This window comes from Scyliorhinus torazame, chromosome 7 (assembly GCF_047496885.1).
Source record: "Scyliorhinus torazame isolate Kashiwa2021f chromosome 7, sScyTor2.1, whole genome shotgun sequence".
Lineage (NCBI taxonomy): Eukaryota > Metazoa > Chordata > Chondrichthyes > Carcharhiniformes > Scyliorhinidae > Scyliorhinus > Scyliorhinus torazame.
Window position 1 is genome coordinate 170302448 of NC_092713.1, and position 13906 is coordinate 170316353.

A 13906-nucleotide genomic window follows, 5' to 3' on the forward strand; every position below is an offset into this window, starting at 1 on the left:
TGTTGTATGACGTGTGGGTGACTTTGTGCCGCCAGCTATGTATCTGCCAATGGCAGACATCCAGAGGGATGTTCAAACACCCGAGGTTCCTTAGGGGCAGCACGGTAGCATAGTGGTTAGCACAATTGCTTCACAGCTCCAGGGTCCTAGGTTCGATTCCCAGCTTGGGTCACTGTCTGTGTGGAGTCTGCACATTCTCCCCGTGTGTGCGTGGGTTTCCTCCGGGTGCTCCGGTTTCCTCTCACAGTCCAAAGATGTGTAGGTTAGGTGGATTGGCCATGCTAAATTGCCCTTAGTGTCCAAAATTGCCCTTAGTGTTGGGTGGGGTTACTGGATTATGGGGATAGGGTGGAGATGTGGGCCTGGGTAGGGTGCTCTTTCCAAGAGCCAGTGCAGACTCGATGGGCTGAATGGCCTCCTTCTGTACTGTAAGGTGGCACAGTGGTTAGCAATGCTGCCTCACAGCGCCAGGGACTTGGGTTCAATGCCGGCCTTGGGTGACTGTGTGGAGTTTGCATGTTCTCCCCGTGTCTGCGTGGGTTTCCTCCAGGTGCTCCGGTTTCCTTCCAGAGTCAAAAGATGTGCACATTAGGTGGATTGGCCATGCTAAATTGCCCTTGATGTCCACTGATGTGCAGGTTAGGTGAATTGCTCATGATATATAGCCCCTTAGTGTCCAAAGATGTGCGAGTTAGGTGGATTGGACATGCCAAATTGCCCCTTAGTGTCCATGGATGTGCAGGTTATGTGGATTGCCCATGATAAATAGCCCCTTAGTGTCCAAAGATGTGCAGGTTAGGTTACTAGGTTGCGTGAATGGAGCTGCAGAATGGACCTAGGTAGGGTGCTCTTTCAGAGGGTCGGTGCAGATTCGATGTGCTGAATGTTCGCCTTCTGCACTGGAGGAATTCTATGATCTGTAAGCTTGATTGTTAACTTTATTACTAAGTGGTATTTGACCTGTGTTTGTGGATTTTGCCCAATTGAAAGTTTAGAAGTATATGGGAAAGTAAGCTCAAAGGCCTTTAAATTTTTTTCGAACTTTTGACTGTTAATTGAAAAGCTGTGTTTTCTTTGGATGTAATGAGGCTAATTCTGTGTTAATAATAAAGTTTGTTTTAATATAACAGATCCCTGGTTGTCAGTGGAATCACTCCTGGAGCAAAGTATCCATTCCTCAGTTTATAAATTGAAAGATTGTTGGGGTCTTGTCTGATTTTCTAAAAAAATTGGGGTCTGATCTGGGTACCATAACAGGACGTGCAATTGCACTCACCTTTGCTGGGCGGGTTAGATCATTAAAGCTCTTCCAGCACTGTACCCGTGAGTATGATACAATATTTCTGCCGCTGACATCCACTGCCACCTCCAGCCAGGCTTTCTTGGTGTCAGCAGCAGGCTTCCTTCTCCCATTCCTGGGAGTAAGTATCTCTCTCCGGCTCCTCACAGCACCCAGCTGAACATCAAGTAAGTTGTTGTTATTCCACAATGCAATCTTTGTCAGGAATTCATGCATTAACTTTCTCTTTCCTTATTTAAAACTCCAAACTCCTCCAAATGCCATCTTTGGATTGACAGTACACTATCACTGCTGCTGTACATTGGATGTCAAAGTCAGGAATAAAGTTACAATGAACCGGCTGTGTTAAAAAGCCACAGGCAGACATTTTGAAATTAGTTATGCATTTAGCATGCAAAAATGGATGCCCCGGTCCAATCCCTGTTTCCCCCCCCCCCCCCCCCCCCCAAGTAAATGCCAGGGTCTATTTATAAATATTGCTGAAAAGAGACACATGTTGTTGAAGCTTTTTGTTTTGCACTCATCAGGACAACACAAGAATACCAAATTTCAAACAATCACAACAGTTTATGCTACAGGAGAAAAGGATGCTGAACAATCCTGAGTGCGCTGATAACTACCAATTTCAGAAAATCAAGCTCATAATGTGGTTTCTTTGCACTCACTGGAAGCCATACATATTCATGCACAGAATCTGCAAACAAAATGAATGTGTTCAAGCTTCAAGTCTATTTTGAATTACCTGGGAGCTTGGGAAGCCAAGAGTTCTCCATTTGTTTCTCCATGGCCATGCTTCAGCTAATCAGAGTTGACTTGCCAACCAATCAGCACCCTTTTCTCCTATCGTATAAATTGTCATAATTGTTTGAAATTTGGCATTCTTGCATTTGTCCTGATGAGTGCAAGACAAAGCTCTTCCGCAACATGTCTCTCTTTTCAGCAAATGTTTAAATTTGGTATAACCAAGTGATTTCTATGTATGGGTGATATCCTTTTGCTGTTGATACCTTGGCCCTGGGAGGCCGGTTTTGAGCACTGGGTTTCATCATACCCACTGACACACTGAGAGGATTTTGAATCTAATTATTTAAAGTATCATTGCCCTCATAGATTCAATACAAAATGGAACCACCCACCTACACAGCAAGTTGCGATAACACTGCCAACTAGACTCAAAGCCCCTTCAGGGATGATCAGGCTCACTTTCAAACCACACCATCTTTACATAGTCAAGGATTTTCATTTATTTGGACATAAAAGGTAGCGCTCCAGAACAAAGCAAAGGATTTTTAGCATTCTGATTGTCAATACTTCACAATACACTTCATATAGGGCAATCGTAGCATCAAATATACAACATTGGAACACAAGACTCAGGGGCTGTTTCAGTCGAATTGACTGCGGTGACTGCCCGCTGACTGTTATGGTCATCTTGCAATATAAATCAAGCCTTTTATTTAAACATGTTTCATAGACTGGAAAAAAAACAAAGACACTTCTTAAAACCTCAATCACATGCCAGTAAGTTAGTCACTGAACTCACTAGATTGACGGAACTTTCCAAACTGCATGCATCATACTAGGAACACACACTGGCCAATCTTTCAGGCAGAGGGGTGGGTTCGGTGGTGTTGTTGGAGAGTAGATGTTTGGTGGGGGGAGTAAGGAAGATGAAAATTAATTATTTACAAATAAAATGTTGGCTTTTTTACTTTGTTTAAAACATTTCAAAAATGACTTGGTGCAACTTGGCACATTTCAAGTGGCTGCGTCACACTGCGCAGCCAACCACAAGGACCATTTGGTCCCACTGTCATCACGGCACATGGCTGAAGCTCTGTCAACACAACTGCACTTATTATATAATCCATCACAATACTTGCCCAGTTTCAGGTTTTTGCTTTTGGTTTGCATTTTCAGAGACAAATAAACATTTTCAAATACACAAAAGTAATGGATGATCAGAAAAGAATGGAGGGTTGCCCTTCTCCCAATGATCGTGTGGGATGGGTTTGGCAATTGGTTCCCCTTCAGGTTTGCAAACAGCGCACAATCGAGCACAGGCACATAATTGGGAAAACCATGAGTGAGAGAACTTAGCTTTCCCCTGCCCCCGCTCCTCTGTCCATTGCATCAATCACTGCCAGGAAGTGGAAAAATGGGAGGTAACACATCCATAACTATATTCAGATGAAGCACAGGCTCCTCTCATTGAACTTCCCGATGAGACACCACTGTCCCATGGAAAATGTCCATGAAAATGTCAACTTGCGCTTTGGCACATCCAGCATGCCCAACTGGCTGGGTAGGGGAGGGGAGCAAAATCACCATCATTCACAATACAAACTGCCCACCCAATAAAAATGTCTGGTCTCTTGAGCAATATGTATCTGCCGAGGTTTTCTGAGATTTATCACTGTTTGATATTTTTCCAGCGATAGCTCCTTTGTTATTGAACTTGTCGATTGATTTCCTCTTCCATTCTCCTACTCTGCCCCCTGCCTCCCCACCACTCTGGCTTCCTCGCCAGGTTTAGCATCTGTCATCCTCGTCAGTGTCGGTGAACGGGTCAGGGACTGCTGTCGCTCCACATCGCACCATCCGTGTGCGGTAACTCCCATTGGGTAGTTGCCAGGAGTGCCTGAGAGGAGGGGCAGAGGAGATGGTGTGGGACCTCCCCAGACTTGTGGCCACTGCAGCCTCAAAGGTGAGTGTTTCCTCGCCCATGGCCTGGTCTAGACTTCCCAGGTCATCGTGCAGCGTCAAGGACGGCTCAGAGATGTAGCGCAGAGGTGTCGAGTGCTGGCTCTCGCTCTTCTTGCTCAGGCCAGGAGACTCGGTCCACAGTGTTTTGCTTGGCTGAACTCTCAGGGACTGATAGCGGGCCTCTCTGCTCCTCGGCGTGGGTTGATCTGAGGGGGGTGACAAGGTATCTGGACGCTGTGCTACAGGAGAATATGAAATGTGTGGCCGGGGCTTGGAAGGAGTCTGTGGGAGTTGGCGTCGCCCATGTTTGGGTGTACTGGTCCCAGATGTAGAAGGAATTGGGCTTTCACTCACAGAACTGTTCACCTACAGGATAGAAAAACAAGATAGTTACTGCCTGCCCTCACCACAAGATGAGATACTAAGGGGACATCATTGAACTTGTTTAGTTGGAGGGATTCACAAATCACAGTGAACCCCAGCTCCTCACACAACACCAAACAGCAGTAGAGTGAGCCTAGGTTCAGTGAATATCTCTCCTGTTTCTGAGTGTGGGTTCAGAGATGTGTGGGCACAATCTAAAGCTGATGCACTGCAGCACTGTGGGATGAGATACTAAATAAAGGCCCCTCCTGCCTTCGAAATTGGAAGGTAGCAAATGTGACACCCTTATCAAGAAAGGGCAATTCTCGCCTTATCCCTTATCAAGAAAGGGCAATTACTAACTTGATAGAGTTTTTCGAGGAGATCACAAAGATGGTTGATGCAGGTAGGGCAGTGGATGTTATCAATATGGACTTCATTAAGGCCTTTGACAAGGACCCTCATGGCAGACTGGTACAAAAGGTGAAGTCACACGGGATCAGAGGTGAGCTGGCAAGATGGATACAGAACTGGCTAGGTCATAGAAGGCAGAGAGTAGCAATGGAAGGGTGCTTTTCTGATTGGAGGGCTGTGCCTAGTGGTGTTCCGCAGGGATCAGTGCTGGGACCTTTGCTGTTCGTAGTATATATAAATGATTTGGAGGAAAATGTAACTGGTCTGATTAGTAAGTTTGCGGACAATACAAAGGTTAGTGGAATTGCGGATAGCGATGAGGACTGTCAGAGGATGCAGCAAGATTTAGATTGCTTGGAGACTTGGGCGGAGAGATGGCAGATGGAGTTTAATCCAGACAAATGTGAGATAATGCATTTTGGAAGGTCTAATACAGGTAGGGAATATACAGTGAATGGTAGAACTCTCACGAGTATTGACAGTCAGAGAGACCTAGGTGTACAGGTCCACAGGTCACTGAAAGACGCAACACAGGTGGAGAAGGTAGTCAAGAAGGCGTACGGCATGCTTGCCTTCATTGGCCGGGGCATTGAGTATAAAAATTGGCAAGTCATGTTGCAGCTGTACAGAACCTTAGTTAGGCCACACTTGGAGTATAGAGTTCAATTCTGGTCGCCACACTACCAGAAGGATGTGGAGGCTTTAGAGAGGGTGCAGAAGAGATTTACCAGGATGTTGCCTGGTATGGAGGGCATTAGCTATGAGGAGAGGTGGAATAAACTTGGTTTGTTCTCACTGGAACGACGGAGGTTGAGGGGTGACCTGATAGAAGTCTATAAAACTATGAGGGGCATAGACAGCGTGAGTGATCAGAGACTTTTTCCCAGGATAGAGGGATCAATTACTAGGGGGCATAGGTTTAAGGTGCGAGCGGCAAGGTTTAGAGGAGATGTACGAGGCAAGTTTTTTACACAGAGGCTAGTGGGTGCCTGGAACTCGCTACCGGAGGAGGTGGTGGAAGCAGGGACGATAGTGATGTTTAAGGGGCATCTTGACAAATACATGAATAGGATGGGAATAGAGGGATACGGACCCAGGAAGTGTAGAAGATTTTATTTAGATGGGCAACATTGTCGGCGCAGGCTTGGAGGGCCGAAGGGCCTGTTCCTGTGCTGTACATGTCTTTGTTCTTTGTTCTAGCGACTACAGGTCAATTAGTTTAACATTAATAGTGGGTATGGTTTTATAATCTGTGATTCAACAGGCGTTTGAAAAGTTTTGAGTTAATTAAGGAAAGACAGATTGTGCTTGACTAATCAAATGGAGTTTTTGATGAAGTAACGGGGAAGGTTGATGAAGGGAATGCAGTGGATATTGTCCATATAGCTTTTAAGGAATTGTTTGAAAAAGTATCATTGAGGCTTATGGAATAGGAAGGTCAGTGTCCAATGGGATAAAAATTTGGCTTAAGGACAGAAAGCAGCAGGTTGTGGTAAATGGTTGTTTTTTGGGCTGGATAGTGGTAAACTGTGATGTTCTCAAGGGTCAGTGCAAGGTCCACTGTGCTTTTGCTGTATATAAATTATTTGGATATTGGAATATGAAGTAATATTTCAAAATTTGCCAATGATATCAAACTTGGAGAAGTGGCAAACTGAGGATGATGCCAATCGACTGCAACAGGAGATAGGTAGGGTCACAGAATAGGTAGATGGAATTTAATACAGAGAAATGTGAGGTGATGAATTTTGGCAGAAGGATAGGGAGAGACAACATAATATTTAATGGTGCATTAATAAAGAGCGTGTGAGGACAGAAAGAGCTGGGGGTTCATGTATATCGATACTTAAAGCTGACAAGATACATACTAAGAAACAGTTTGCAAAGCAGATAGAAACTTGGGCTTCATAAATAGAGGATTGAGTACAAAACCAGGAAAATTATTCTGGACCTTTATAAAGCTCTGGTTAGGCCACACTGAGGGTCCTTGAGAGGGTGCAGAGGAGATTTACAAGAATCGTTCCAGGGATGAGGGACTGGATTCTCCGCCCTGCCGTGCCACATTTCTGCCCCGACCCGCCGCCGGGATTCTCCGTTACGCCAGCCGGTCAATGGGGTTTCCCATTGTGGGGCAGCTCCACGCCGTTGGGAAACCCCCGGGCAAGGGCAAAACGAGAATCCCGCCGGCGGAAAATCCCGCCCGAGATATTTTAGTTACAAGGTTAGATTGGAGAAGCTGGGGTTGTTCTCTTTGGAGTAAAGGAGATTGAGGGGAGATTTGATAGGGGTGGACAAGAGGATGACAGATTTAAATAAGGTAGATAAGTAAAAACCTTCCCCATTCGCTGATGGTACAATGAGAGGGGGGTGGGGTCACAGATCGAAGGTTTTGGGTAAGAGACACAGGTGAGATTGTGAGGAAGCATTTTTTCACAGCAAGTGGTAATGAACTGGAACTTGCTGCCCATGAGGGAGGTAGATATGGAGACGATGAATGATTTTGAAAAGAAATTAGATGGGAACTTGAGGAAAATAAATACTGGGAACCAATATGGACTATGTGGGCTAAATGGCCTCCTTCTGTATTGGGTCTGTGACTCTTTAACTCTTTACCAGTCTAAAAAATTTGTAAGTTTTCTAGGCCTCCAAAAATCTCCTTAAGGACACCCCTGGTCAAACTACCCATTATCTGGAAATGTCAGTCAGAGCTTGTCCATCGCAATCCCGATCAGGAAAGAATTGTGGGGTGACATGGTAGCACAGTGGGTAGCACTGTTGCTTCACAGCTCCAGGGTCCCAGGTTCGACTCTCGATTTGGGTCACTGTCTGTGTGGAGTCTGCACGTTCTTCCTGTGTCTGCGTGGGTTTCCTCCGGGTGCTCAGGATTCCTCCCACAAATTCCGAAAGACGTGCTTGCTAGGTAATTTGGACATTCTGAATTCTCCCTCTTCGTACCCAAACAGGTGCCGGAGTGTGGCGACTAAGGGCTTTTCACAGTAACTTCATTGCAGTGTTAATCTAAGCCTACTTGTGACAATAAAGATGATTATTGGAATTGCTCGTTTTCAGCCAGCATAGGCACAATGGTCTATCTGAACTTCAAATTTTCCATATTTTCAGTGGTGGAACTTGAACTAAACACATCACGCCACATTTCAGAGATCAAACAAGGTCTGCATTCATTAAATTATCGCATATTTCACATAGCCATGGAGGATTGCATTCTATCACTGTCACCCAGACAGTGAATGAAAAAGTCCATGTTTAACTCTTGATTAGTCCATGTCAGACTAGTTGCCGGTTTAATTTAGATCTGAGGTACAGTACACTTAGATTCAATGTGTGAACTAATTCCATCAAACATCACTTCCACCAGCCTTGTATCAAAGGTCCCATATTTCTGGTCCCCACAGAAACCGTCAGCCAAGAGTGCAAGCCTGGGGCCTACCTGTCCCCGGTGGTCGTGCGACCGTCCTAGACTAGGAGACCGAGATAGCCTCTCATCCCGGGCCTGTTGCTGCGGATACTGAGTACGTTCTGCTGAATTGCACAGGGATCTATCAGGTGACAGCAAATGTTTCCTTTCCCTGGAACGACCTCTTTCCAGACTGTCTGCGTATGGGATGACCCCAGTTCGCAACCCTGTGAGAACGGAAAATGCATGCCTGAGAACACTTCACAAACATTTACAATTTGATCAGCTTTTTAATGCTGTGATAGCGATGGTGATAAACGCACAGAGAGAAAGATAGCTTAATCAAACCAAATCTGTGCATACCAGAGCATTAAACCCAGCCAGGTCAATAGATGAGGTAAAGGACAGCAATACTCCCACTAATTTTCACATGGCGTGGGAGAATCAAAACTGCTCAACTCGTAAAGGCAACAGATATGTTGAAATAATTTGGGCTAATTTTTGGATTTGGCATGGTAACAGGCCATATTAGGTTTAATGCTGAGTAACAACCTATGGCCAGTTACCAATTTAATTCTATGGAGTATCTTGCAAATAGTGATCACAACATAATTTAATTTTGAAGTTTGGTTTGAAGGGAAGAAGGAGAGAATTACAAACTTGGGGGCAGCACGGTAGCATACTGGTTAGCACAATTGCTTCACAGCTCCAGGGTCCCAGGTTCAATTCCTGGCTTGGGTCACTGCCTGTGCAGAGTCTGAACGTTCTCCCCGTGTGTGCGTGGGTTTTCTCCGGGTGCTCCGGTTTCCTCCCACAGTCCAAAGATATGCAGGTTAGGTGGATTGGCCATGATAAATTGCCCTTAGTGTCCAAAATTGCCCTGAGTGTTGGGTGGGGTTACTGGGTTATGGGGATAGGATAGAGGTGTGGGCTTAGAGAGAGTGCTCTTTCCAAGAGCTGGTGCAGACTCGATGGGCCGAATGGCCTCCTTCTGCACTGTAAATTCTATGATTCTATGAAACCAAAATTATAAATGCAAATATGATAAGTTTTGAAGCAATGAGAGATGAGTTAACCACAGTAAGTTGAACTGAATTAATGGATACATCAGAGACAAATAGTGTAAAATGTTCAAAGCAGTATTTGAGATAAACCCGTATGTAATCCTAAAATGCAAGAGCTTTACTTGTGCAGCTATGATCAATAAATGAGTTAAGCAGCAATAGAAATGCAAAGTGAAATTGAAATCTTGCATGCTGGAAGAACTGAGAAAACTAGAAATGGATACCAAGAAATAAATAAGAGATTGGAAATAATAATAATAATAATCTTTATTGTCACAAGTAGGCTTACATTAACACTGCAATTAAGTTACTAGTCGCCACATTCCGGCGCCTGTTCGGGTACACTGAGGGAGAATTTAGAATGTCCAAATTACCTAACAGCACGTCTTTGGGACTTGTGGGAGGAAACCAGAGCACCGGGAGGAAACTCATGCAGAAACAGGGAGAACGTGCAGACTCCACACAGACAGTAACCCAAGCCGGGAATCGAACCTGGGACCTAGGAGCTGTTAAGCAACAGTGCTACCCACTGTGCTACCGTGCTGCCTTTTATGGGTAAAAATAAGTAAAGCTAAGAGTATGAAAAAATGCAAGGAATATCAAACCTAAAAATTCTTGAATCTATTATCAAGGACTTTATAGCAGAACATTTAGAAAGCAGTGGCAGGATCAGTCAGTCAGCATGGGTTTATGAAGGAAAATCATGCTTGACAAATCTGTTGGAATTCTTTGAAGATGTAACCAGTACAGTTGACATACAGTACAGTACTGTACCAGTACAGACCGCATAAGAGATTATTGTGCAAAATTAAAGCGCATGGGATTGGAGGAAATGTATTGAGGTGGATAGAAAACGGGTTGGCAGAGAGGAAACAAAGAGTAGGGATTAATGGGTCCTTTTCAAACTGGCATGCAGTAACTAGTGGGGTATCACAGGGATCGGTGCTGGGACCCCAGCTATTCACAATATCTCTTAATGATTTGGATGAGGGAACAAAATGTAACATCTCGAAGTTTAGGGTGAATTGTGACGAGGGTGCAGGGATCCTACAGCATGATCTGGACAGGTTGGGCGAGTGGGCAAATCAATGGCAGATGCAATATAATTTGGATAAGTGTGAGGTTATTCACTTTGGAAGCAAAAACAGGAAGGCAGATTACTGCCTGAATGGTTGTAAATTGGGAGAGGGGAGTGTGCAGTGGGACCTGGGTGTCATTTGCTGAAGGTAAGCATGCATGTGCAGCAGGCGGTAAAGAAGGCCAATGGTATGTTGGATCTCTGTGTCTATTCGGAACCCTGGATATCCGTTATCCTTTCTCAGTTCCCAAATAACAGAGGTCAAGTCTGTGCTTTTTGGCAAAGTCCACTGTAACTTTATTAGTCAGCTGTAGTGCCCACTGTTAACTTTATTTTCAATACAACATTTAGAGAGTTCCGACTAGTCCTTTAGCAAGCTAGTCAGATTTATTGTCTTTAGCAAATACAGTAGCTGAGTTTAAAATACAATTACAAATTGTGGTAATTTCTTCAACCCATAATACACAGTATAAAATGACTAAGTGATTTAAACAAAAGAAAGATGGCGAATTAGCCGGGAATTTGCAGCACGTTAGCATAGTGGTTAGCACAATTGCTTCACAGCTCCAGGGTTCCAGTTTCGATTCCCGGCTTGGGGCACTGTCTGTGCGGAGTCTGTACATTCTCCCAATGTGTGCGTGGGTTTCCTCCGGGTGCTCCGGTTTCCTCCCACAGTCCAAAGGTGTGCAGGTTAGGTGGATTGGCCATGCTAAATTGCCCTTAGTGTCCAAAATTGCCCTTAGTGTTGGGTAGAGTTGCTGGGTTACAGGATAGGGTGGAGGTGTGGGTTTGGGTAGGGTGCACTTTCCAAGAGCCAGTGCAGACTCGATGGACCGAATGGCCTCCTTCTGCACTGTAAATTCTATGATCTAAAAGCAAGCAGCAAGGAAATAGTTTTCAGAAAGAGATAGATTGATTCCGGAATGAGTTTTTCCATCCTGGGCAAGTTACTCTTAAGGAGATTATTATCTTAAGGGCTCACCTTTTTACATCTCTGATTGGCTTTAACTAATTTATAATTCACTCAATTCGGCCAAAGTGTCTGTCCATCAATTTAAGAGATATATGTATTTAAATATATTGGTGCTAATTTCTCATTCCATCGCCTGCCAATTTTCCAACTTATCCACACCTGCATCTAGATATTATTGGTGAAACACAGTTTTCGCTAAGAAATTACCAGCCCTAGATTGGCTGTTACTATAGAGACGGAACTACCAGTTCTTTACTGTATAACAATGGGGCCTTTTAGCTTGTGGACATCAATGACCTCGCAGTTTCAAGCTGTTTGCAAAATGTAAAACCTGAGAAAGAAATTTGAGAGTGTTATCTGGATTAACCCTTAGCTGATTCCCAGCTATAGTTACACTGAATAAGTTCTCATTTAAACCTCTTATATCTGACTAGAATAGTCAATTTCTATCACCTTCATTGCGAGAGGTTTTGATATAGAAGCAAGGATGTGTTGCTGCAATTGAACAGGGCCTTGGTGAGGCCACACCTGGAGAATTGTGTGCAGTTTTGGTCTCCTTCTCTGAGGAAGGATGTTCTTGCTCCAGAGGGAGTGCAACGAAGGTTTACCAGACTGATTCCATGGATGGCGGAACTGTCATATGAGGAGAGATTGACTAGGTTGAGATTGTTCTCGGTCGAGTTGAGAAGAATGAGGGGGGGATCTCATAGAGACTTATAAAATTCTAACAGGACTAGACAGGGTAGATGCAGGGAAGATGTTACCAATGCTGGGTGAGTCCAGAACCAGGGGTCACAGTCTGAGGATTCACGGTAAACCATTTCGGACAGAGATAAGGAGACATTTCTTCACACAAAGAGTGGTGAGCCTGTGGAATTCATTGCCACAGGAAGTAGTTGATGCTAAAACTTTGAATCTATTCAAGAGGCGGCTGGGTATAGCACTTGGGGAGAATGGGATAAAAGGCTAAGGGGAGAAAGCTGGATTAGGCTATTGAGTTGGATGATCAGCCATGATCGTGATGAATGGCGGAGCAGGCTCGAAGGGCCATAAGGCCTCTTCCTGCTCCTATCTTCTATATATCTATGTAAAAGTACCAGGTTTACTTACATAGTTACATACACAGTCCAAAGATGTGCAGGTTAGGTGGATTGGCTATGCTAAATTGCCCTTAGTGTCCAAAAGATTAGGTGGGGTTACTGTGTTACGAGGATAGGTTGAAGGTAGGCTTAAGTAGGGAGCTCTTTCCAAGGGCTGGTGCAGACTCAATGGACCGAATGGCCTCCTTCTGCACTGTAAATTCTATGATTCCGTGATTTGGAGAAAGAGTAAGGGGTATTGTGGACTAAATTGGACAATAGGGAAGTAACAGACTTGTTATATGAGTACTTTGTATCTATTTTCATAGTCGAGTGAGAGGATAAAATATTGGCAGTGTATGGGGGCTTAAAATAAGGCAAGGTGTGGAACTCAATGAGACAGAGAGAAAACGCAAGGAGAGGAACTTTAAAAAATGTATTCTTTGTTGGAATGTGGGCGTCGCAGGCAGCACCAGCTTTTGTTACCCATCCCTAATGTCTCGGCCGGCCATTTCAGAGGCAGTTACTAGCCGACCGCATTACAGTGGGTCTGAAGGCACACGTAGGCCAAACCAGTTAAGGCCAGCAGATTTCCTTCCCTCAAGGATATTAGTGAACCAGATGGTCTTTTATGTGATTCAACAATGGTCACTATTGCTGAGACGAGCTTTTAATTAAAGGTTTTATTAATTGAATTTAAATTCCACCAGCTGCCATGGTGGAATTTGAACCTGTGTCCCCAGACTTGGCCTCTGGAATTACTAGTCCTTTGACATTACCACTACACCACTGTCTCCCCCACATTCTGAATCAGTATATCTCATCCAAATCTCAATCGTTTGTGGTGTGTACTATTGGGAACCCTCGGGATCCTGATCGGCCCGACCAGTTACATATCTACCCATCAGAACCCTACCAAACAACCCAGATGACGAACATTGTCACTTCGACCTCAAAGAGCATTCAAGAAGAGAATGGATAAAGCTGAGGCCTCAGTATATACCCCTGTAAGTCTCAAAGGTAGTGATCTCAGAATTACTACCAGTGCCACATGCTAGTCAGTAGAAATAGTAGGATATATCGGTTGAATACGTGGCTGAAGAGGTGGTGTGAGGGAGGGTTTCAGATGTCTGGGGCATTGGGACCAATACAAACTGAATGGGTTACAACTGGGCAGGACTGGGGACTATTTGCGAGAGTGATTGGGGACTGATTGGGCAGGGGATGGGAACCTATGGAAGGAGTCAGAGGAGGGGGAAATCAAGGATAAAAACAAAAGGCAAAAAGGGGAATAAGAAAAATTATAGGCAGAGAAACCAAGAGCCAGACTCAACCAGGACCTCAATGAAACATAGTGGGAATGGGCAATTAATGTTAAAAATGGCCATACCTTGCCTTAACATGTGAAGCATTCGCAATAAAGCGGATGAATTAACAGTGATGGAAATGGGTATGGATAAAAAACAGGGAATTATAGACCAGTCAGCCTGACGTCCGTAGAGGGGAAAAGTCTA

The 13906-nt window shown here is 44.5% G+C and overlaps 1 protein-coding gene across 1 annotated transcript in view; it reads right to left on the reverse strand.

Moving 5' to 3' along the window:
* Positions 1 to 2520: 2520 nt before the first annotated feature.
* The window catches only part of LOC140426708 (probable voltage-dependent R-type calcium channel subunit alpha-1E), a 1526345-nt gene continuing 1514959 nt past the window's right edge, over positions 2521 to 13906 (reverse strand). Inside the window, exons 47-48 of the mRNA XM_072511794.1 lie at positions 8232 to 8425; positions 2521 to 4372 (exon numbers count right to left, since the gene is read on the reverse strand). Coding sequence (XP_072367895.1) covers positions 3833 to 4372; positions 8232 to 8425 — 734 coding nt within the window. The 3' untranslated portion in view covers positions 2521 to 3832. The remainder of the gene's footprint in view (positions 4373 to 8231; positions 8426 to 13906) is intronic.